Below are 23,501 nucleotides of genomic sequence, written 5' to 3' on the forward strand. Positions count from 1 at the left end.
AGACAGAACAGGAAGTCTCAGCTTAGTTTTATTCCCAGTGGTGAGAATTAAAACTGCAGGATCAGGATCATTTTATAACACAGATAGAAAAATGGAAAATTAAAAACATGTTTAACATAAAAAATTATTTAAACAGTAGATTATTTTCTGATTATGCATTCCCTTTAATGGTGAATGAGCGGTGCTCTGTCAGAGCCATTACCTCCCCCTTTTCTCTCTCTGGGCAGCCTGGATGATCAAAGGATCTTCAGGGACACAGTTTCCCAGATCGGCCCTCTCTTCCACCTGGGAGCGACAGACCAAGATGTGTCCGCATGTATGAACTTTAAAAATTATATTAAAAAAACTGTGTGAAAAAATGTATTAAAAAAATTATATTGCTAAATACAGTTTATACATATATTTATATATATATATTTTTTATTTAACGGTAATGTCCCCTTGAAGGGATACATCTGAAGTAAATGGCATGGTTATACAGTCAGGGTGGATAATCCCGCCTCCACTTCTGAGACAGACTTGTCTCAGCAGTGACAGCTGACTTAGCCAATCACTGACTGAGACAGGAGAGTTGCTGCAAGTGATTGGCTAAGCAGGCTGTCATTGCCATTCCTGTCTCGAAAGTGGAGGTGGGATCATTCAGTAGGGGACCTGGAGACCTATAGGAGGAAACCAGGGGAGCACAGAAAGGTAAGCATAACTTCTTTATTGTTTTTAATATAATTGCAACAGTATATTAAATCTTTTCACTTGTTGGATAACCCTCTTAATGGTTCTAAACATCTTTGGGTTGAGCACAGGTCCCCTTTACTATTAGAACAAATGTTTTCTCATGTATTCACACATTTAGTTTTTTTTTTTTTTCCAGTTTATAACAAATATGACTTCTTGTGAAGACTATTACTCCCTTGTGAAGGGCATCAGCAGCCTAGATTTCTCTGAGAGCTGTGTGCCATGCAAGCTTCTTCTGACTGGTGACACTGCATTCCCAGTGGTAGTGACCCCTGAAAAACATGTTCTTATTGCTGCCTCCAAGTATGGAAAAGGCCGAATTGTGGTCATGGCCCATGAAACATATTTAGATCATCCTCAATTCATGGATTTCCTCAAGAATGCAATATCCTGGCTGAAACCTTCCTCAGAAGCAGTAATTGGCGTTGATAGGAGCTTAAGCAATTTGGAACAGACACTCTCTGCCTCGGGTCACAAGGTTGAAAAGATTTCTGCTCTGAAGAAAGACTTGGGAGTCCTTTGTACAACTGGTTATCATGAGAGCCACGTAGAAGAGACTATCTCATTTTTGAAAGAAGGAGGAGGTCTTCTTATCGGCGCTCAGGCCTGGTACTGGGCTTCTCAACATCAAGCAGATAATGTTCTGTTTCATTTTCCTGGAAATAAAATAACTTCTGTTGCTGGAGTGTATTTTACAGACAAGTATGGAGAAAAAGGGAATTTTGATCTCAGTGATCAAATGCCAGTGATGCCATGGCGCAGTGAGTAAGTACATGCAGTTCTTAAAGTACTTATTAATGTACATGTATTCTCATACACTCTTTAATTTTCATATATGCTCTCTTACCACCAAAGATTATATCCAATCACTGCCATCGATTCATTTTTTTTATACCTCTTTAACTAAAGGAAATCCTAAAGAAAATTTATATATTTTTCTCAATGATGGACTAAAGAGGTTTTCCACCTAAGGCCCTGTTCACACTACAGAATCGGTGCCGAATCCTGCCTTCTATTAGTTACAATGGTAGGGTGCATGCGCCTCCGCTCTCCATGCCTCTTTGCTCAAAGAATTGGCATGTCAATTCTTTGACGGAAGAAGCGCGGAGAGCAGAAGGGCATGCACCCTCCCATTGTAACTGATAGAAGGCAGGATTCAGCGCTGAGTCCGCGCAGAGGAGTTCTGCCCGGAATCTCAGCACCGATTTCGTAGTGTGAACGGAGCCTAAAACTAACTTGTCCACAGGATAGCTGACAAGTAAAAGATCGTGGAGGATCCAACCTCCTTCCCATTCCTTCCCCCCCATATCTGCCCTGGCTCCTTTGTTTTGAATCTTTTCATTATCTATGGAGCCACAAGAAAGGGCCGAGTGCTGTAAAGTGAGTTTATTGCTCAGGCGGCAGATTTTATGGAGTGGCCATAAATTATACTGTCTGCTACACACCACTGACTTCATTGACATCATGACATCAGACGTAGAATTCAGGAAAGTCAGGACTGGAAACACTCTGCAGGTATTGTTATAAGCTTCCCACACTACATGTGTGTGCACATATTATTATAAGCTGCAGGTTAGAGTGACTCACAGCTGTATTTAAAACACAGGAATCAGGGGCTGATCTGGAAATCCCCTATGGATAGGGGACAAGTTAGCTTTAAGTGGAAAACCCCTAGTTGTTGCATTTATTTATTTGTTTTGTGATGCAACATTGGCAGAGACCCAATTGTTCAGACATGCTTTATTTTATACCATATGTCATGGTGCTTGTTTTAAAGATCACCAAAAAGTGATCTTTTATCATTGTGATACCTGGGCGGGGCCTTATGGCTGCGGCGTCACTTAGCCCCACCTACACCATAGACACACCCCTCTGTGACATAATCGCAGCATAGGCCCCACCTCTCGGCGGCCATTGGTATGAGCCAACCTAGAGGAGGTGGAGCCTAGACCTTTAGGCCAACCTGTTCCAATAGCGGTCGAGGGGGCGCCGATGATGGCACAGAGGGCCGCAGCCTACGACGCTGCTGTGTGCAGGGCTAATTGGCACTTTGGTCGAGAAACCCTACCCAGGTGTCACAATCCGCAGATGATAAAAGATCACTTTTAACTGGAACAAGCACCATAGCGTATGATATAAAATAAGATATGAAAACAGCTAAATTTATCCCTTTACACCTGTAAAAAAGGAGGTGACAGTGTCACTTCAACAATTATTAAAACATTATTTTAGGGTATAGTTCTTATATTATGAAACTTGCACCAATAGGACTATGTCAAGAAAACTTAGTTTTTTTTTTATTAATTGATAAACAAGCATACACATTACAGTTCTATGGCAACAAATGGGACACCTTGAATGCGGGACTTGGTGAATCAAGTCAGAAGACCAAAGGGAATGACACTTGGAAGATTGCAAGGGTACACCTTATTTTGTAAAGTTTCATAAAAAGTTGGACTGTCCTTTTGAAAGAACAAAAAAAAAGTTTTTGAAAAATTATTTCATGCCTCCCCTTCATCCTCTCAGTTCTATATCTTGCTGTAAGAATAATGTCCGCTAGAGAATCTGTATTTATGCAAAATGAATCAGCAGAGAGGCTGAGGTCCTGCTGTAATGGCTGGGATAAGAGAATCCTGTGATCTAAGTTCTCACAACCCCCAAACCCTTTTTGTTAACCATAAAAAGTACATACAGTACTTGGTACTACCACAATTATAAGGGCCTTAAAAAAAAGTTTATTATTTAAATTACTTGGTATAAAAAGATTTATATTTTATTTTTAACTCTTAGTAGCATATAAAGTTTGTTCCTTTAAAGGGTACTTGACATTTTGGCATATCCATAGATGTCTGTAGGACACACATCCATTGTGGGAACAAAGGTGCCCCAGCAGCTTGAGTTGGTTGGGGGAGAAGATGGAGAGGTTGGAGGAGTGTTTAAACTAGGGATCGGGGGAGAGGGCAACTACAATATAGTAAGTGAAGACAGAGTAGATGGAGAGCTGGGCCTAGATTATGGAACTGGGGGTGGAGCGGCGGGAGGAGATAGAACAGTCACTAGTGATAAGAGGAAAGGAAATATGGACATTCGTATTAAATGTATGTATACTAATGCTTGAACCCTCACTAATAAAGCTGAGGAATTAGAACTCATAATGGTGGAAGAAAAATATCATTTAGTGGGGATAAGTGAGACATGACTGGATGATAGCTATGAGTGGACGGTTAATTTCCAGGGTTATAGTCTATTCTAGCTCCAGCAAAGGAAGCAGGTTTTTGGAAATAGTAAAAGGTAATTACCTTTCCCAACTAGTGCAAGAAAAAACAAGACCTGATCTTAAAGGAGAAGTCCGGCGAAATTTTTTTTCCCCCACTTCTTCCCTACATAAAAAGTTATATAAGTTCCTAATGTACACTCATGTCAGATTATGGTCCCTTACCAGACTTTCCCCTGGGTCTCCAGCTGCAGGAAGTGGCTTACTTCCTCATTCTGTGCTGACGTCACGACGAGTGCAGGGTCCCTGCTGCACCTTGGGTCGTGATGTAGGGCTTGCTACGTCACTGTACAGGCGTCCTCTGAGCTCCTGGCACGCCTCCCTGCCTCATGCATATTCATAGAGATGCCTCCTTCCTGTACAGAGACACTGACTACAACCCGTTCTGTACAGCAATCAGAACGGGATGAGGTGGGGGCTGCTGAGGGGGAGAAAGTACGGCAGACTAGAGCAGCCACACTGAGAACACCTCAGTGTGTGCTGTAATCAGATCGGGAGGAGGTGGGGGCTGTGGGAGAGAGCATGAGACTGGAGCAGGCAGGCTGGGAGCTCTGTATGAGCTGTGATCAGGACGGGAGGAGGTGGGGGCTGTGGGAGAGAGCATGAGATGCTGGAGCAGGCAGGCTGGGAGCTCCGTATGAGCTGTGATACGGACAGAGAAGGTGGGGAGGAGAGGGCATGAGATGCTGGAGCAGGCAGGCTGGGAGCTCAGTGTGTCTGCTCTTACCAGAACGCTGATAAGGAGGCTGCAGGAGGGAAAGAACATGACAGGCAGTGCAGGCTCACTGAGAGCTCCATGTGTGCTGTGATCAGAAGGGATGAGGTGGGGGCTGCAGGGGGGACAAAGCATGACAGGCTGTGCAGGTTCACTGAGAAGACAGTGTGAGTAGTGACCAGAAGGGGAGGAGAGGGGGGCTGTGTATACTATGTGGTGATTTGTCAGTGTAATTTACCATTTTGCAAAGCTGCACATTAGGTGTGCAGACACTAGCAGTGATGCCACAGAGAATGCAGGTGGCAGGAATACAGGCTAAGCACTGGGAGGGTGGTAACATTCAGGGGGTGGGACAAACAGCAAGGTTTGACTGAGTGGGCTGGACAAGGAGGAGAGGGGCATATACAGTGGGCGTGGCAGAGTAACAGAGCTTGGACAGGAAGTGAGGAGACACCAGCTTATAGTCAGAACGGGCGATGTGGGGGTCCGAGAGTGGCGATTCTGGGCTCAAACTGTTACTATACAAAAGGTGTACATGATCTCTTGTTTTTTTGGTGATTGTTTTTTTTTTTAACAGACCCCGGAATTCTCCTTTAACCAATAGGCTAGACAGAATATAAAAAATATAGTTGGGGGGGTAACCTAGGTAATAGTGATTGGGGATATAGACTGGGACAATGCCTTCAGAAATAAAAGTACACAAGAGAAATGGGACATATTTAAGGGCATCCTGGGTAAATCATGTGAATCACACATACCATATGGAAATAAAAGTAGTAGAAATATGAGAAAACCAATGTGGTTAACTACTGCAGTTAAGAGTGCAATAAATGATAAGAAACAAGCATTCAGACTACTAAAACAAGAAGGTAGCAGGGAAGCATTGAGCAACTATAGACAGAAGAATAGAATGTGTAAAAAAACAAATAAAAGAAGCAAACATTGCAACAGACAGAGGGATTGCCACAGAAAGTAAAATGAATCCCAAAATGTTCTTCACCTATAAAAATAACAAAAGACTTAAAACCGAAAATGTTGGTCCCCTCAAAAATAATCTGGGTGTAATGGTGGAGGGGGGAGACGAAAAGGTCAATCTACTAAATACATGCTTCTCTACTGTATTCACAGAGGAGAACCCCATAACAGATATGACTAGGTATAATGTAAATCCTCCCATATATTTCACCTGCCTAACACAACTAAAAAGTAGGGCAATGCCTTAAAAACACTAAATCCATAAGTCACCGGGCCAAGAAGGTATTCATCCTAGAGTTTTGCAAGAATTAAGTACTGTGTTAGACAGACCCTTATTCCTAGTATTTATAGATTCTATAATGTCAGGGATTGTTCCACAGGACTGGCGCATAGCTAATGTGGTACCAATATTCAAGAAGGGTTCAAAGAGTGATCCTGTAAACTATAGGCCTGTAAGTCTAACAGCTATAGTGGGTAAAGTATTTGAAGGATTTATAAAAGATGCTATACTGGAGTATCTGGAGTATCTATGAAAATAATCTTATAACACAGCACCAGCATGGATTTATGAGGGATCGGTCCTGTTAGACTAATCTGAGAAGAGGTCAGTTATAGACTGGACTTGGAGGAGGCTGTGGATGTTGTGTCTCTGGACTTTTCAAAGGCATTTGATACTGTGCCACACGAAACGTTGTTCTATAAAATGAGGATGCTGGGACTAGAAGAAAATATATGCAAATGGGTAAGTAACTGGTTGAGTGATAGACAACAGAGGGTGGTCATTGATAGAACATATTCAGATTGCGTTTTAGTTACTAGTGGGGTACCACAGGGGTCAGTGTTGGGTCCACTTCTTTTTAATATTTTTATTAATGACCTTGTAGAGGGGCTGCAGAGTAGAATCTCCATTTTTGCAAATGACACTAAACTGGGTAAAGTAATCAGCATAGAGGATGATAATGTCATATTACAGAGAGATTTGGAGAAGCTGGAGGCTTGGGCAGTGAAATGGCAAATGAAGTTTAATGTGGATAAATGTAAGGTTATGCATTTGGGCCGTAGAAATAATAATATAAGGATCATAACACAAACTGTGTATAAATTGTACCTTTATTGATTAAAATGTATAACATAGCAGTAAGAAATTTCAGAAATCCACACATGGAAGACAGCACCCCAGAAATAGCATATTAGGGTAACCTCATGATAAAGTATGTACACACACTATAAACCACTTGTAAATGAGTCTGACAGTACTAGGATGGATTCGGCAAATTGGTATATAGCTATCTGCTTAATTATAACCTAATGGCCCATTATTAGTAAAGTGACTGGTGCAGTTGTAAACAAGAAAGCAAAGTGCATAACATACCCATTAACAGTACACTGCTCTCCCGGGTTGCCACCAAACCCCAACGTACATCTCGTCTCCTTCATCAGGGGGTGACGTCATCCCAGCAGGACAGATGTTATATAGCGGATTCCCACCAATAATATGATGGTAAACACACATGTGGTCTCTATATGGCAGCATGTGTCGTTCGGTCGAGGTTCATCCCACCGGATCCGCTATATAACATCTGTCACCCCCTGATGAAGGAGTCGAAACGTACGTCGGGGTTTGGCGGCATCCCGGGAGAGCAGTGTACTGTTAATGGGTATGTTATGCACTTTGCTTTCTTGTTTACAACTGCACCAGTCACTTTACCAGTCACTTTACTGTGTATAGTTTTGGGCACCGGTATATAAGGACACAGCTGAACTGGAGAGGGTGCAAAGGAGGGCAACAACGGTCATTAATGGAATGGGTGGGTTACAGTACCAGGACAGGTTATCAAGCTTGGGGTTATTTACACTAGAAAAAAGACATCTTAGGGGCGATCTGGTTACAATGTACAAATGTATGAACGGACAGTAAAGAGGTCGTTGTAGTGGTCTTCTTACTCCTAGGTCTGTAACCATGACCAAGATTTCACCATCAGCATCGACGTGGGTTCTTTACTGTACGAGCGGTAAGACTGTGGAACTCTCTGCCACATGTTTTCACGGCCAATTCATTAAATACGTTCAAGGGAGGCCTGGATGCTTTTCTTGAACAATATAATATTACAAGTTATGGGCATTAGATTTCTGGTGATACGTTGATACAGGGATTATTCTGATTGCCATTGGAGGTGGGAAGGAATTTTTTCCCTGTGATAGGGCAATTGTCATCTGCCTCATAGAGGTTTTTGCCTTCCCCTGGATTAACACAGTAGGGTTTCCCTAGGTTGAACGTGATGGACTCTTGTCTTCTTTCAACCTTATTAACTATGTTACTAGAAGCCAAAGTCATAACTCCCAAAGAGGTTAACAATGTCAAAATGGGAATAACCCTTTGAGGCCAAAATAGGTTATTAGAAAATGCATATATCTGCTCTGGCAAGATTTCCCAGGTACTAGATATCTCTTACAGAATGCTGAAATTTGTGATTATTCTTTCTTTGTAGAGTGGATTTTTCAACCGACTTTAAGACTCTTCTGCGAGGCATATCCAGTCTGCACATCAGTGGGGAGTCTATTTCTTCAGAACTTCTGCTTCATGGACCACTGACATTTCCAGTTGGAATAACTGATCACCATCAATGTTTTCTTGGTGCCGCACATTTTGGCAGGGGTCGTGTTGTTGTTGCAGGACACGAATCCTTTTTTTCTAAACCTGAACTTAAAACTTTTATTATAAATGTAATTTCGTGGTTAGACATGGGTAGAAAGGGAACGATTGGTGTTAATAAAGAATTGGGAGCCCTTGCTCACATCTTACGAAATGAAGGTTTACCTTGTGTATTTTGTAACTTGGTTCCAGGGCTTAGCGTTTACTGCTGTACTTCTTATAGTGACAAAGAAGCAGAAAAAATCCAGCAGTTTGTGGCAGAAGGGGGAAGTCTTCTAATCGGTGGCCATTCTTGGTACTGGTCCTACTCCAACCCTGATGCGGTTTCCCAATATCCAGGCAATAAAATTCTGAACAAATTTGGAATCACCATTTTGCCAAGCACAGTTACAGGAAAACTGAATATAAAGTATAACACACTAGATCCTCATACAGCTGCTAACAACTACCATTTCCTCAGAACATTGTGCCAACTCCTGAAGGATCCTGACAACAAGGCTGAGCTAAAACCTCATCTGAGCTCCCGGTTGTCACAGCTCAGAAAAGATGTAACAAGTTTTTTGAAGTTACCAACAAGTACTCTAATTTCATCAGTATGCGAAGAGCTTTCATCCCTAGTACAAGAATATAACTTACCTAATGTTAGTAAAGAGAATCCAGTGAAAAGCAACTCCAAAGATGCTTTTATCATGTGCTTGGCCCAAGAAATCAGCTGTCTAGAGGATCCAACATTGTGCAACGCTGACTGCATAGACGGAGACTGTGTAGCAGTAGAGATTGATGCCACAAATCACGGTAATGTATCGTTTTCAGTCAAATTATAAAAGTAAAAATATGTATCAATTTTGTAATCTAAATATGACTTAAGTCCGGGTTCACACACAGTATGACACCGGCCGTTCTGTGACACGGCCGTGTTACAGAATGGCTGGTGTCAGTGAAGTACATCCTAGTCGGTACTGCAGCAGGATGAACTTCATATCTTTTTAATTGGTATGCGGGCGCATTCAGGTGTTCCCGCATTCCACTTACCCATAGCAGACAATGTAGAGAACAGCTGGAGCTGCACTGTCAGTTTTCTGCGGCCACTGTTGTCAGTTTTCGGTGCGGTCTACTGCATTGTGCTTAACATACTAAGTCACATGTACCATTTTATTTTTTATTTTTTTTCATTTCACTTTTTTTTTTACTTTTATTCATCTTATAAAATTATACCCAGCATTAATAATGATTAATAAGAATGCATATAAAAAAGGATGTTAAAAGGATGTTAAAAAAGCCAATTAAAATCCAAAGTTGGGCATTGAAAAGATGGGCATGCACAAAGCAGCAAATGATCTACTGCAATTGGCCATTCATGCCAGACATGTATAATTTTAGCCGATGACAGACAAAAAAAAATCATACATCCCAAATCACATTTTTTGCATAGTCTGCTATTGGTCATTGATAATTAACAAGGAGCAGCTAACTTACCGTATGTGTAAGGTTAGCATTTCTGCAGAAGAATCTGCAACATTATTTTTTTAAATGCACATTTTAACCCATTGACGTAAAAAAAACTATTTGCTAATGCTAGACATTTAAACCTTTATACACAAAGTGATATGCAATTTTTAGTCATGACCTAGGTGCCAAGGCATATAGTGACCCCGGGTAAGTGTGCGATGCCCCAGGCCCCCAGGGGCCACTCCGCAGTATAGATGGTGCTAACAGGCAGGAACCGGGGCAGCTGTAGGGTATAAGGTTGTCACGGTGTAGGCACGAGGGTGATACAGCTGGAAACCGGGCTCCTGACCATGCGGGAATACTGGGCATGCAATTCCTAGTTGTCCTTAGTCAGGGCACCAATTAGCACACCAATGCCAAGGTTTAGAAACAACGGTAGTTGTATATTTATTGTAACGGTGGTAACTAGTAGCAACAGTCTCTCCGGATGCAACCGGGAATAAGGCAGTCTTGAATAAAGCAGAGTAATGGGTGATGCTGCAATAGGCTGTGAGAGTAGCGTGCTGAATGATGGGAGTAGTAGTGTAACTGAAGTTGAGATGCTGGGCGGAATGAGACTTCAATGAAATACTTGCTGTTGATGATTAGAGAAGAGAACGACTAAAGAATCGACACCCAGATGAGAATCTTGAGACTTGAGACAGGAACACAGCCAGTGGACTGGAGCAGCAGAGCACACGCAGGCCTCTCTCTTAGCAGGGAGAGAGGACAAATAGACAACCTATCCCCTATGTGGTAGGGAATAGACACAGCACTTGTCTCCTGAAGGTGGAGGACAAGACAAGACTGAGGTAGAACAGGAAGTCACATGGTAACCCCAGCCAAAGCTCGATGACCATTGGAGTTACCATGGAAGCAGGGCACAGTCACGTGACATCCAGCCATTGCATCATCACACCATTAGGCATATACAGAGAAATATACATGAGAAGTACCATACTTGAACACTGGGAGGCGACATAATACTATTAGGCACTGATACCTGAATAGATATACAAGAAGTGAATGGAATAGCAGACCTGAATACTGACAAGGGTGACACAATACACGCAGTTTGCAGTGGACCATAGCTTTCCAGAACAGAACTGGTTATAATACAAGTGCGACCATAAGAAGGGCTGTTCTGGGACACTGCAAGTGTGCATTATAGGGGCAAAGAAGATAAATCTAAGAGTGCTTCTTTAATTCACTTGGATTAAAACTTATCTATCTAAACATTTAATAGGTTGCTTATAATTTGTTCTTATATTGTTCTTATATTATGTTCAATCCAGGTGATGATGCCTGGAGAAGTACTGGACTCTATCTGCCTCCCAGCAAAACAGCAACTTTTGTATTTCCAGCTTCAGCAGTGGAGAAAGGTCTCCAGGTAAATGATAGCATGGTTTTGTGTGTGCCCCAGCTTGAGGCAGACTTGTTAACATTAAAATGAACAACTGTAAAGGGTTATAAACAAACCTTCAAAGTCCCAAACTCTTATGCCATGTTTTATTTTATATTTTGTCATGTTTGTGTTATGTCTTAATTTTTTTTTATTAGGCTGGGTTTTTTTCTTGTCCTTGCAGGGACTGTGGAATACTATGGTGCTGCTGTCTTCTGCTTCCTATCTGACATTTAGGTGGCCTGGACTGTTGTTTACCTAATAGCACTGGAGGGGGTGGGGGGAGTTGATGTTGAGTTTCTCTCAGTGAGGGAGAACAAAGGTGACTACATCACAGCCGCACCTTGTTACAATGCCCTTATTTCTTGTTTCTCAAGTTCAACTCAACAAAAGTTACTGTATGTGACTTTATTCTTAATGTATGTTTGAGAAGTGAGAATAGTAGTCAATTGTCTTCTAGCATGTTAAACTATGTCATGGAATATGTCCCCAGTGAAAATCAACCACAAAAATATACTTGGTGCAAAGACCACCCTACAAGTGTTTTACTATGGTCCCTTGAAGTTGCACAAACTGACAATGTGGCTCTCACACCAAAAAGGGTTGTGCAACCCTGGCTTAAAGACCAAGTTACCAGAATCCTGTAGGTGGATTATACCAAAGAGGAGCCTGTGATGGAACTTAAAACCCCATGCCTAGATCCTGATGGTAAAGAGACACTTCAAGAGTTTTAATCAAAAAAAGGTTTAAAGAGACTGCCTGTCATACATTGGTTTTATGACCCCCTCCCAATGTTTAAGGAGAAACAATAAAAAGCTTGTCCTGGTTTGGACATCATTTGGGCCTGCAGCATGTATTTGAAAAGCAAGAGTTTCCTAATTCTGCTCCTTCTTTTTGATAAATAACTATCAGTATTAAAAAAAATACTCCAGGTGCTCAAAGTAAATAAATTGATTCTAAGTGAGGACTAGCTGTAAGTCACATGCTGGTGCAGTAGCTTTAACCCTTGCTTGTTTATTGCAGGTGCAGGTTGGCTGCCACTCTGATGACCTAAGCTCAGCAGAAGAGTTCTGTCGTGCCCCAGTGGTTGTGCATAGAAAGAATGTTGTTGGTGAGAAGGTTGTGATATCCAGTGTCTGGGGAGGACTTCTATATGTTATTGTCAAGGGGAAAAGCCAGCTTGGGACTGTTACTGTTACAGTCTATGGAGCAGAACCGGCTCCAACATTTATAAAAGGTAAGTAAAATATATACAGCTTAGCCTTTTTTATATAGTTATGTATTTACTTCGCACCTGAGTTCTGTTACGCAGATAGTATTTATACATATTTCTCTTTCAAGGTATTTTCTGTGTAATATCCTACTGGTATTTTCTCCAAATATTATATATATATATATATATATATATATATATATATATATATATATATATACTGCAGTACATGTGAAATCTAATTAAATGATATAAGAAATAATAGGAGTAATATCTATCTATAAACCCAATTCAACAAATGCAGCATTTTTTAGCACCATAAACAATAGGATATTTATAATATTTTACGGGATCATATCGGGGTAAGGTGGCTGCCCTTAATATTGACAGCCACAAATAATGATCAAGATCATTATTTGCGGGTGTCATTATCACTAGACAGCCACCTTTCCCCACTAAATAGCGGAATGTTCCCGTAGTGAGAACATAGCTTTAGATTTAGTTCCCACAATGGGAAAATGACCACTGTCATAATTTTCTCTCCAAAGAGTTGCCATCTTTTTATAACAATGGCCACAAATAATGAGCATGAACATTAACATGAACATTTCTGAAGGTCATTGTCAATAGACCAACGTCTCATTTTTTCAAATATGTATATATGACATTATATTTTTCCCTTCAGGACAGACTAAAATTTCATCCTGGTTGGATACAATCCGCACATACCCGGCACCTTGGGCTGAGCTAATAACAGAGAATATTATTCTCACTGTTCCCTCTGATGTAATCCGCTCTCTGGATGATCCAGAAGCTTTGCTGTCTGCGTGGGACAATATAATGGATGCAGTAGCTGATCTTGCAATGACTCCGAAAAAATTTCTACGTCCTGAGAGGATTGTGGCAGATGTGCAAATTTCAGCAGGTAAAAAAAAATTGCCTTTAACTCCTTAATGGGGTGTTCTAACTTAATTTATTTATCCTCTATGCACACATCAGCTACCCCTGATCTTGGACTTAGATGACAGAGCCCCATTTTACAAATCTGGTATGTGTCACTTTATGTGGTAGTAACTTTGGGGTTTGTCATTGTACATTTTTTAGCATTTGGATTTGGGCAATACATTTAGGGGAAAATTTATCAATCTTTTTGCGCCATTATTCTGGGGTTTGTCGTGTTTTTGCAGGGAGTGTGAAATGTTATGCATAATTTATGAAGTGTGGTTTAAGTAAACTATTTTTTTTAGCTAGATACACACAATGAATTAATTACATTAACAACAGATGTAATCTGAACGAAGGCCTGCAATCCAAGTAGTAAAAGCATTATATTTCTACGGCCAGTACTGCAATATCGGCCGTAGGAACATGCTACATTCCAGCCGATCCCTGCACTGAAATACAACAGTGGTTGTTAAACAACGCCATTGTATTAAATAGCCTTAGGGTGTGTTCACACGTACAGGATCTGCAGCAGATTTAATGGCGCAGATTTGAAATTGATGAGTTGTTTTGAATCTGCAACTTCAAATCTGCAGCAAATCCTAGATGTGTGAAGGCACCCTTAGGCTAGATTCACAAACACCGGATCTGCAGCGGATTTCACAATGCGAGTATGTAAATGGCAACCCCCGCCATCCGGAGCATACTGTACCTGCTCCATGCTCCGGCTTGCTTCAGGGGCTCCCGGCGTCTAAACGTCCTGCTCAGCCAATCAGTGTGCCACATGGTAATAATGCCCCTCTTGGTAGGTAGATGCGCCTTTTAGGTATCTCTCCCCTGTAGGTAACCAATTTCCAACCAGTAGGCAGGTAGGTGCCTACCTCAGAAGGTAGTTGCCCCATGTACTGGATATGGTACCCCATTGGAACCTCTATAGTAAAAACCCTCCAGAGGTTTTTTGAAACAACACCATCAAGGTATTTGTATATGGGTGTAGTGAACATTTTATTCCCACAAGTGGCTTCCAGAATAGAACATAGTGGATATTGTAGAGGGAACTTTGCAATTTTTCCACAGATTCCATTTTAGTGCCTAATAAGTTGTACCCAACTTGTGCCATGCCAAAGTTAAAAAGCACTGTAGTTATTATTACTGCTAAGACCCACTCTGATCAAAAATTATAGCCAGGGAGAGGACTCAACAGCAGCTCAATCCACTCCCTGGCCGGCTGATAATTCCAACAATGTAGGCTTATATTGTTACAGAGATACGGCCGGGGAGTAAATGCACAGTTGCCACACTCTCTCCATGGCTATATCTCTTGTTCCCAGTGGGTCTCAGCAGTATGACCCAGTGTGATTAATACATTTTGACATGTCTGATGACATATCAAAAGTCATTTTTAGTGATAGGTAGTCTTTAAGGCCTAATTTGATGGTTTACACAGCATTTAATGAAACTTGTAGTAGATGTCTGACATGGAATAATAACATAAAAGCAATGTTGGACTAGAGTACCTTGGGCTCACCAGAATAAATCATTCCTGGGGCCCACCCTTCAGCCACCATACTTATCTATATTAACATGGTAAGGGTCCTTTTAGACAGCATGATATGGGGCGGTGTAGGGCTGCTAATGAGTGCCGATCAGCAAGATTACCTAGAGAGATATGCAGCCAATAACAATGATTTTTACATTTGCACAAAAGATCAAATCATCTGACAATGGGGTATTTGCTTACTTGTCGGCAGATCTCTGGCACATTTACATGGGCCAATTATCAGCTAAATATGCATTCCTAGGAGCACATGTTAGCGATAACTGACTCATGTAAATAGCCTTAAAAGACAATTTTCTTTCCATGATAATACTGTGTAGTTAAATTAAATAGTCATACAAGTACCAAAAAACACATTTATATAAAGAGCAAATAATATCCCCATACATATTACTGCCATACCGTTACTGACCAAATCCTGTATACCTAGACCAATATTACCAATAATACTAGTATTTAGAAAGGAAATATTATCACTATACATCTTACCACCATACTCTTACTGACTAAATCCAGTATACTAAAACCAATATTAATAATAATACCATTATACAAAGGGCAAATATTACCACCACACCATGACCAATACCATCACCATCATACCATCATCTTACTGTCCAAATTTAGTATACCAAGGCCAATAAAACTAAAAGTACCAGATTATTGGATTACTGGAAGTAATAAATAATACCATGACATACTAATGCCATTACACTGCTCCTGAATAAAATTCACTGTACAATGACCAATATCACGTCATAGAGTCATCATATAGAAGTAGATACCAGCTCTACACAGGTTCTGTACACATTATAATGATTACAGTGCAGTTACATAAATTGACTCAAAGGGGACATCTTCTCAGATCAGAGTTGTTCCCTTTTAATTTTCTCCTCTATCTGACCTTGGCCAATATGAGAATTTCTCCTGGCCATGACTGTCAGACGAATATTTATAGCTCTTGCACCATCCTTATTGTTTTACAAACTGCACATCTGTATTGCGCCCCCTGTAGTCCCTATAGTAGATGATGCCCTCTGTGCATTCCCTACAGTATATGGCCCACCCTCTGTGTAGTCACCCTTATAGATGCCCCCTCTGTTCAGCACGTCCCCATAGATGGCCCCCTTTGTGTACTTCACTATAGTAAATGACCTCTCTGTGCATCTCCCATAGTAAATTCCCTCCCCCTGTGTAGTCCCCCTTACAGATGGCCCACTCTCTGTAATCCACCTTATAGATTGCCCCCTCCACATTGCACTCCTTATAGATGCCCCCTCCTCTGTGTAGCCCCTCTTTATAGACCCCCCCCCTCTGTTTAGCCCATTTTTAGATGGCGCCCTCTGTTTAGTCTATCTTACTGATGGTCCCCTCTGTGTCGCCCCTTTATAGATTCTGCCCTCTGTTTAGACTCCATTATAGATGTCCCCCCATTTAGTCCCCTTATAGATGACCCCCCTCTATTTAGTCCCCCTTATAGATGCCCCCTTAAAGATGACCCCCTCTCTCTGTAGTCCCCCTTATAGATTGCTGTCCCTCTTATAGATCTCTCCCCTCTTTTTAGTCCCCCTTATAGATCTCCCCTCTGTTTAGTCTATCTTATAGATGCCCCCTCTATTTAAGCTTCCTTATAGTTGCCCCCCTCTGTGTGTAACTCCCATATAGATGGCCCCCTCTGTGTATTCCCCTTTATAGATAGCCCACTCTGTTTAGTCTTCCTTATCAGGGCCGTTTCTGACATGAGGCGAAATGAGTTTATTGCTAAGGCAGCAGCTTTGTAGGGGTGGCATATTGTATGAAGTGGCCATAAATTATACTGTTTGCTACACACCACTGACTTCATTAACCTCATGATCTGTAAATGATAGCTGGACACAGATGTAGAATGCAAGGAAATCAGGACTGGAAACACTCTGCAGGTATTGTTATAAGCTTCAGACATCACTACCCTACAAGTGATCACTACCCCTATATATGGAGCACAAGGTGTAATGGTGATATGAGCATGAATAAGAACACCAGGAGTAGTCACAATGCATTGACTCTTGTATATGTCTGGTGCTTTTATTCTTGGAGACACAATAAAGATTAAAGAATTGTTTACACACTGGTGGAAATGGAAACCTTTCTTTCTTGTCACCAAGAATGGAATGCAATTCTTATGCAGGGTGATTTATGGTGGACCTGGATTGTGTGTGCACGTATTATTATAAGCTTCAGGTTTTCTACACACACACCTTACTTATGATTTTTCATAGGCTGGAAGGGGGGGGTGTTATGGGGTGGGGTAGTCTTCGGGGTGGGAATTGGATGGGAGGTGGGTTCCCCCTCAGGCAGCAGAAAACCTATAATTGGCCCTGTCCCTTATAGATAACCCGCTCTCTCTCTCCCCCTTATCAATGGCTCCCTCTTTATAGCCCCCCTTTCCTTTCCGTTTTGTCAGTGTTAGTTACAGGCAATTTGCTGTTTTAATTTTTGTAAGTACATTTTTTTAACTATAGGATGGATGCATGCTGGATACCCAATTATGTGCCATCTACCATCAGCAATTTCAATGACAGATCTTCAGAAAATGAAGACAGAAGGAATATGGGGGCCCATACATGAGCTTGGGCACAATCAGCAGCGACATGTTTGGGAATTTCCACCTAACACTACAGAAGCCACCTGTAACCTGTGGTCTATATATGTACATGAAAATGTGCTAGCAATCCCAAGGGATAAAGCTCATCCTGCAATGGAACAAGCAGAAAGAAATGCCTGTATCAGAGAGTATTTGAAGAATGGAGCAAAGCTGGAAGACTGGAGTGTATGGACAGCACTGGAGACTTATCTCCAGGTAAGAAACAGAACGTATGCGTGCTTAACTCTATACAAGAATGTGCATCCCTCCCTACCACATTCCAAATTGTGTCATGCTGTCTAATTTTAGAATGTGGTCTAATTTATCCGTAGACTTTGTGTAGAGGTCTGACTAGAAGAAATTGCATGTTATGTCATGTGCTAAGCAATCTGGGTCACATCTTAAATGACCATTTAATTGACATACCTTAAACACAGTGACGCATAGGCTGATAGACTGATATAAGTCTACCAAATTGCATAACTTTAAACTGTGTTCACATCTACATTTGTATTTCTGTTTTTCTGTTCCTTCATAGGAAAATAAAATTAAAACAAAAAGCAGTTTCAGACCTGCTACACGATGGACATCAATGGCCCTCGAAGGGCCTTATTGACCTTATTGGGATCCATTGAGTTTCTGTCATGGTGTCCATCATTTTAGTGTAGATGTGAACAAAGGCAAAGTTGGCTGGATTGTATAAAAGCCATGTAAGATTAATTTGATATGAGAAAAAGCACAAAGCACAAAGTAATGTTTAACCCCTTAAGGACCGGGCCTGAAATGGCCTTAAAGACTGGGCCAATTGTCACTTTTGCGTTTTTTCGTCCTCGCCTTTTAAGACCCATAACTCTTTGATTTTTCTACCTACAGGACCATGTGAGGGCATGTTTTTTTTCAAAAACAGGTGTACTTTGTAATGCCATCTTTCAATCTGCCATAAAATGAACAACGGAACCTCCAAAATATCATTTATGGGGTGAATTTGGTTCAAAAAATGCAATTTCGCAAATTTTGGGGGGTTTCCATGTTTACGTAGTGCACCTAACGGTAAAACTGGTATTTTTACTTTATTCTATAGGTCAGTCTGAACACAGCGATATGCATTTTTACTAGGTTTCGCATAGCAGGGATCAGTGTTATCTGTGATCTTCTGATAGAGCCTGCCTGTGGCCTGTGGCAGACTCTACCAGAAGATCGCACTTCACGGAGGTAAGTAGGTGACCTCCGGCAGTCAGGAAATGCAATCAGGACCCCCACAGACATGCTGCGGGGGTCCTGATCCCTAAGTGACCAGAGATGCTCCAGTCACGTATACTTATACGCTGCTGCGTTAAAAGGGTTAATGGCGGGCGGCCGCGCAATCGGGGCAGCCCGCCATTAAGGGTGAGGGACTGGTTGTAGATAGCAGCCGGTCCTCAGCCTGGGACCGCGCTAGGGTGTACATTTACGCCCTCCTGCGTTAAGGCCCAGGCAGTGGGAGCGTAAATGTATGCCCACGGTTGTTAAGGGGTTAAAGGGTATGTGCACCTTTGTTGATACAGATAACAAATAAACTTTGTACATCCATACTTCCTTTCATCTGTCCAGAGGTTAGCAGAGGTAAGAGGTAGGCTGAATATGACTACATGTTGAGACTACAGTGTTTGTTGTTTTCCATTGTTGAGATGTATAGATCCACATAGGACCTGAACAAATAAAACCATAGGAAATGTTTAAAGGGCTTATCCGGCATTAGAAAAAACATAGATGATTTTTTCCATAAACAGCATCGCCCCTTTCCTTGGGTTTTGTGTGTTTGACTTCATTGCTTAAAGGGCATTTTTCAGTTATAATTCATGTTCCAAACTGCTGACACTGGTAGATAGCTTTTAGATTAAAAAGACACATGGTACCTTTCATATATCAAGCTGTTCTTCAGGGATGTAGTAAATGTTTTTTTTTTGTCCTCTGGCACAAAGAGTCAAAGAGGCTTTTTTAAGCTCCTGATGTGCAGCAAGCTGAATACCTCCTTCTCTTCTCCTCCCTGCTTGATTGACACCTGGGAGCTGAGTCCAGGGCAGGGTCAGGTATGGGAGGGGGAGTAAGGTGGCGTTACAGCTTGCTGCAGTTCAGGAGTTCAAGAAAGTCTCTTTGTTTTATACATTCTAGATGCACAGATGGATATATAAAAAAGGTAACATCTGTCCCCCTGACCTAACACCTATCTAACAGTATGGGCAATTTGGAATGTGAATTACAGCTGACAGATTCTCTTTAAGTGCAGGGCAAGAGTAGTGTTGTTTCTGGAAAGCAGCTATGTTTTTCTAATGTTGGATAACCCATCACAATATTTGTGTTTTTGTTCTTTCCTAAATTTAATTGAGATTAAAGAAAAATTACATATTTTTTCAGCTACAAGAGAGCTTTGGTTGGGATCCCTTCAAGCGCCTTTTCTCTGAGTACCAAACCATGTCCAACGTTACCACTGAAAATAAAGGCAAGATGAATCTCTGGGCAGAGAAGTTCTCTCAAGCTGTCAATAAAAACCTGGCTCCATTCTTCCAGGCCTGGGGCTGGCCCATTGATGAAGCAATTAGCCAGAAATTGTCTACATTGCCTTCATGGGAAGAAGATCCCATGAAAACCTATGTTCAGGCAAAGTAAACATACACAGTAAATCTAATTTAGCGTATAACATTACATGATATAATGTTGCCTAATGTGTCTCTGAAGAATGTTTTGTCATGTTTTTATCTGTACAAAACCCCATCTGGCTTAACCCCTATCCCTCATCCTGATTGTCCTAGCGATTAAGGCAGTGGCTACTAGAATACTTTCTTCCCCTGTCAAGGGTTTGTCCAACGTTTAAAAAAAAAAATTCTAACTGGCTCATGCCTAGATAGCTGGTATTGCCAGTCAGTTTTATTTTTAGCTATAAAGGGGTGGGCATTAATAAGCTCCTTACTTTTCTCCAGAAAGTTCCCTGCCTAATTCTATGTGAATGGGCATTAATGTACACTGCTTAACAAAAATGAAGGGAATACTTAGGGGGACATTTATTAAGTCCGGCGTTTTCTGCACCAGACTTGAAAATGCCCCCGCATCTCCGGCGCTACGGAGATTTATGTAGAGGCGGGCTGCCTCTACATAAATCCCGTGCGAGCCGATGCGCACGGCCGAAAACCTACGCCAGCTGAGGACTGGAGTAGGTTTTCAGCGTATCTTTTGGCGGAACGAATGGTGAATCGCGCGGACTCTGAGTCCGCGCCCTCCGTTCAGCCCCCTCCACACCCCTTTCTGCCGGGTACGCTGGGGGGACGGGAAGTGGCGAGTTGCGAATATTTTATTCGCAAATGGCCGTTTTGCGAATAAAATATTCGCAAATCGCCACTTTCCGCAAAAAAATACGCATTTTTTTCTTGATACATGTCCCCCTTAGGGTCCATTTACACAGAAAGATTATCTGACAGATTATCTGCCAAAGATTTTAAGCCAAAGCCAGGAATGGATTTGAAAAGAGGATAAATCTCAGGTTTTCCTTTATGACCTGATCTCTGTTTATAGTCTGTTTCTGGCTTTGGCTTCAAATCTTTGGCAGATAATCTGTCAGATAATCTTTCTGTGTAAATGGACCCTTAAACAACACAATATAACTCCAAGTAAATCAAACTTCTTTGAAATCAAACTGTCCACTTAGGAAGCAACACTGATTGATAATCAATTTTCCATGCAATTAGCAAGACACACTTAATAAAGGAGTGGTTCTACAGGTGGGGACTACAGACCACTTCTTAGTGCCTATGTTTTCTGGCTGATGTTTTGATCACTTTTGAATGTTGGTGGTGCTTTCACACACGTGATAGCATGAGATGGACTCTACAACCCACACAAGTGGCTCAGGTAGTGCAGCTCATCCAGGATGGCACATCAATGCAAGCTGTGGCAGGAAGGATTACTGTGTCTGTAAGCATTGGGTCCAGAGTCGCATCAGGAGACAGGCCAGTACACCAGGAGGCATGGAGGAGGCCAACAGGGACTCAGGTGTAGGAGGCCGACCACGCGCTCCGGCAGTGCCGGAAGCAGAGCTTCACAGTCAGCTCCTAACAATAAAGTTTCAGGACAATATGACTTCCTTATACTATGAACAGCCAAGTTTTTCTGGTTGAAGTAACAAAGTCTATGGGGAGAATCTATCATCTGTGCATTTGTTTTGAGCATGGATGCATAGTTGGCAAATTAACCCCCCAAAGAAAACCCCTTAGTAACTAAAATGAGACCAAGAGACTTTAGTTGTGGAATTAAACAGCCACGGTGCTTTTATTTTGAGGTCACCAGAAAAATATGACACCATTTTAACTTTAATAGAAAGTAATAACATATTAAATACTTAAAACCCTTTTTTTTAAACGGAGAAGATTAGTATTAATCTTTATAACCAATGTCTGCCCAAAATCTGGGCAACATCCCTACAAAACTTCCAGCACCATGACATGAACAGGAGGGGAGGGCGGGACTTATAAATTGCTGCTCCCGTCGCTGAATGAAACGTCTTCCCACTTTCAGCAACATATAACTGTTACTAAGGGCGATCTTCATGACGTCACTGGCTCAGCAACGCCAATCAGCTACTCCTCCTGAAAGAAAATTGCCCAGGAAACCGGCCTGAGGAAACAAATCAAAAAAGGTTAGATACAACATTAAAGAGACACTGTCATTAAAATTTTTTTCCAGAAATCAATAGTCCAGGCGATTTTAAGAAATTTTGTTTTAAATTTTGAAATTTTGAAATTTGGGTTTAATAGGTAAATATGCCATTATCTGCATTTAAAAAGCCTTTTCCCAGGTAACCCTCCGCTCCTTTCTGTCATCCACTGCTTAGAATCAGAAAATCTCGACTGTTTTCTTTATCAGTCGGATCCTGTCTGAGCTATGGAGAGGGGAGGGGGGAGGAGCGAGATTAGTCGCCAGCAGAGAGCAGAGAACAAAGGATTACTCAGCGGGGAGCTATTCAGAGGTCAGAGAGGTCAGTGGTGACTGTCAGAGGAGAGAGCCAGTGATGTTGCTGTAGATTAACTCTTTGTTGTCCTGTTTTGGTGCCTCACTTACCTCTCTCCATAGAAAAACCATGAAGACAGGGGGAGAGCTTCAAACTGCTTTTTCATGATAAAAATTCATTTTTCGGCTAATAAACCCAATTACAAAGTTTCTTAAAATCGCCTGTACTATTGATTTCTGCCAAAAAAAAAAAAAATTTAACGACAGTGACACTTTAATACTATCTATTCCTAAATTAAACAGCCTTAAGAAAAATATATGGGGGTATGCCAACACGCATCCATGTATGCCTTTCCTGACTGTTCAGGGGGTTTCAAGAGGAGCCCTTTATGGGCTGCGCAAAATTTTACTGTTGTTGCACATAAATCATAAGACACAAGTGCCCTGATAAATCTTGCACAATTTATGCCTAAAACAACTTGGCTTAAAAATTACGCTGAAGGATTTTGCGCAAAAACTGAAAATTCGCACATGATAAATCTATTTTAAAAAGTAGTTAAGGCTAGGTTCACACTGCGTTTTTGCAATCCGTTTTTTTCATCCGTTTTTGCAAAAAACAGATGAAAAACTGATGAAAAAAACGGATGCATTTGTGTGCATCCGTTTTGATCAGTTTTTCCATTGACTTACATTGTTAAAAAAACAGATCAAAACGGATCTGTTTTTTTTAACGGACACAAAAATAGTGTCAGCTATGTTTTTGTGTCCGTCAAAAAACGGATCCGTTTTGATCCCTTTTTTTTTACAATGGAAGTCAATGGAAAAACGGATCAAAACGGATACACACAAATGCATCCGTTTTTTTCATCTGTTTTTTGCAAAAAACGGATGAAAAAAACAGATTGCAAAAACGCAGTGTGAACCCAGCCTAATAGAGAACCACGCCCCT

General features: G+C 41.4%; 1 protein-coding gene across 1 annotated transcript; it reads left to right on the forward strand.

The window, feature by feature from the left end:
• The first annotated feature begins 880 nt into the window (after positions 1-880).
• LOC138777580 (TRPM8 channel-associated factor homolog) lies at positions 881-20,310 on the forward strand. Its single transcript, XM_069956307.1, has 7 exons — positions 881-1,497; positions 8,186-9,144; positions 11,133-11,227; positions 12,263-12,476; positions 13,138-13,377; positions 17,454-17,791; positions 19,970-20,310. Exons 1-7 carry the CDS (start codon positions 881-883, stop codon positions 20,219-20,221), a joined length of 2,715 nt encoding a protein of 904 aa, XP_069812408.1. The 3' UTR covers positions 20,222-20,310.
• The last annotated feature ends 3,191 nt before the right edge of the window (positions 20,311-23,501 follow it).

This window comes from Dendropsophus ebraccatus, chromosome 1 (assembly GCF_027789765.1).
Source record: "Dendropsophus ebraccatus isolate aDenEbr1 chromosome 1, aDenEbr1.pat, whole genome shotgun sequence".
Taxonomy (NCBI): Eukaryota; Metazoa; Chordata; class Amphibia; order Anura; family Hylidae; genus Dendropsophus; species Dendropsophus ebraccatus.

Excerpts from the sequence above, each read along its gene's own strand:
- LOC138777580 (XM_069956307.1), top strand. The coding sequence starts at position 881 with ATGACTTCTTGTGAAGACTATTACTCCCTTGTGAAGGGCATCAGCAGC. Across the intron at positions 13,378-17,453 it reads AGATGTGCAAATTTCAGCAG|GATGGATGCATGCTGGATAC; the intron begins GTAAAAAAAAAT and ends TTTTAACTATAG. Across the intron at positions 17,792-19,969 it reads CACTGGAGACTTATCTCCAG|CTACAAGAGAGCTTTGGTTG; the intron begins GTAAGAAACAGA and ends ATATTTTTTCAG.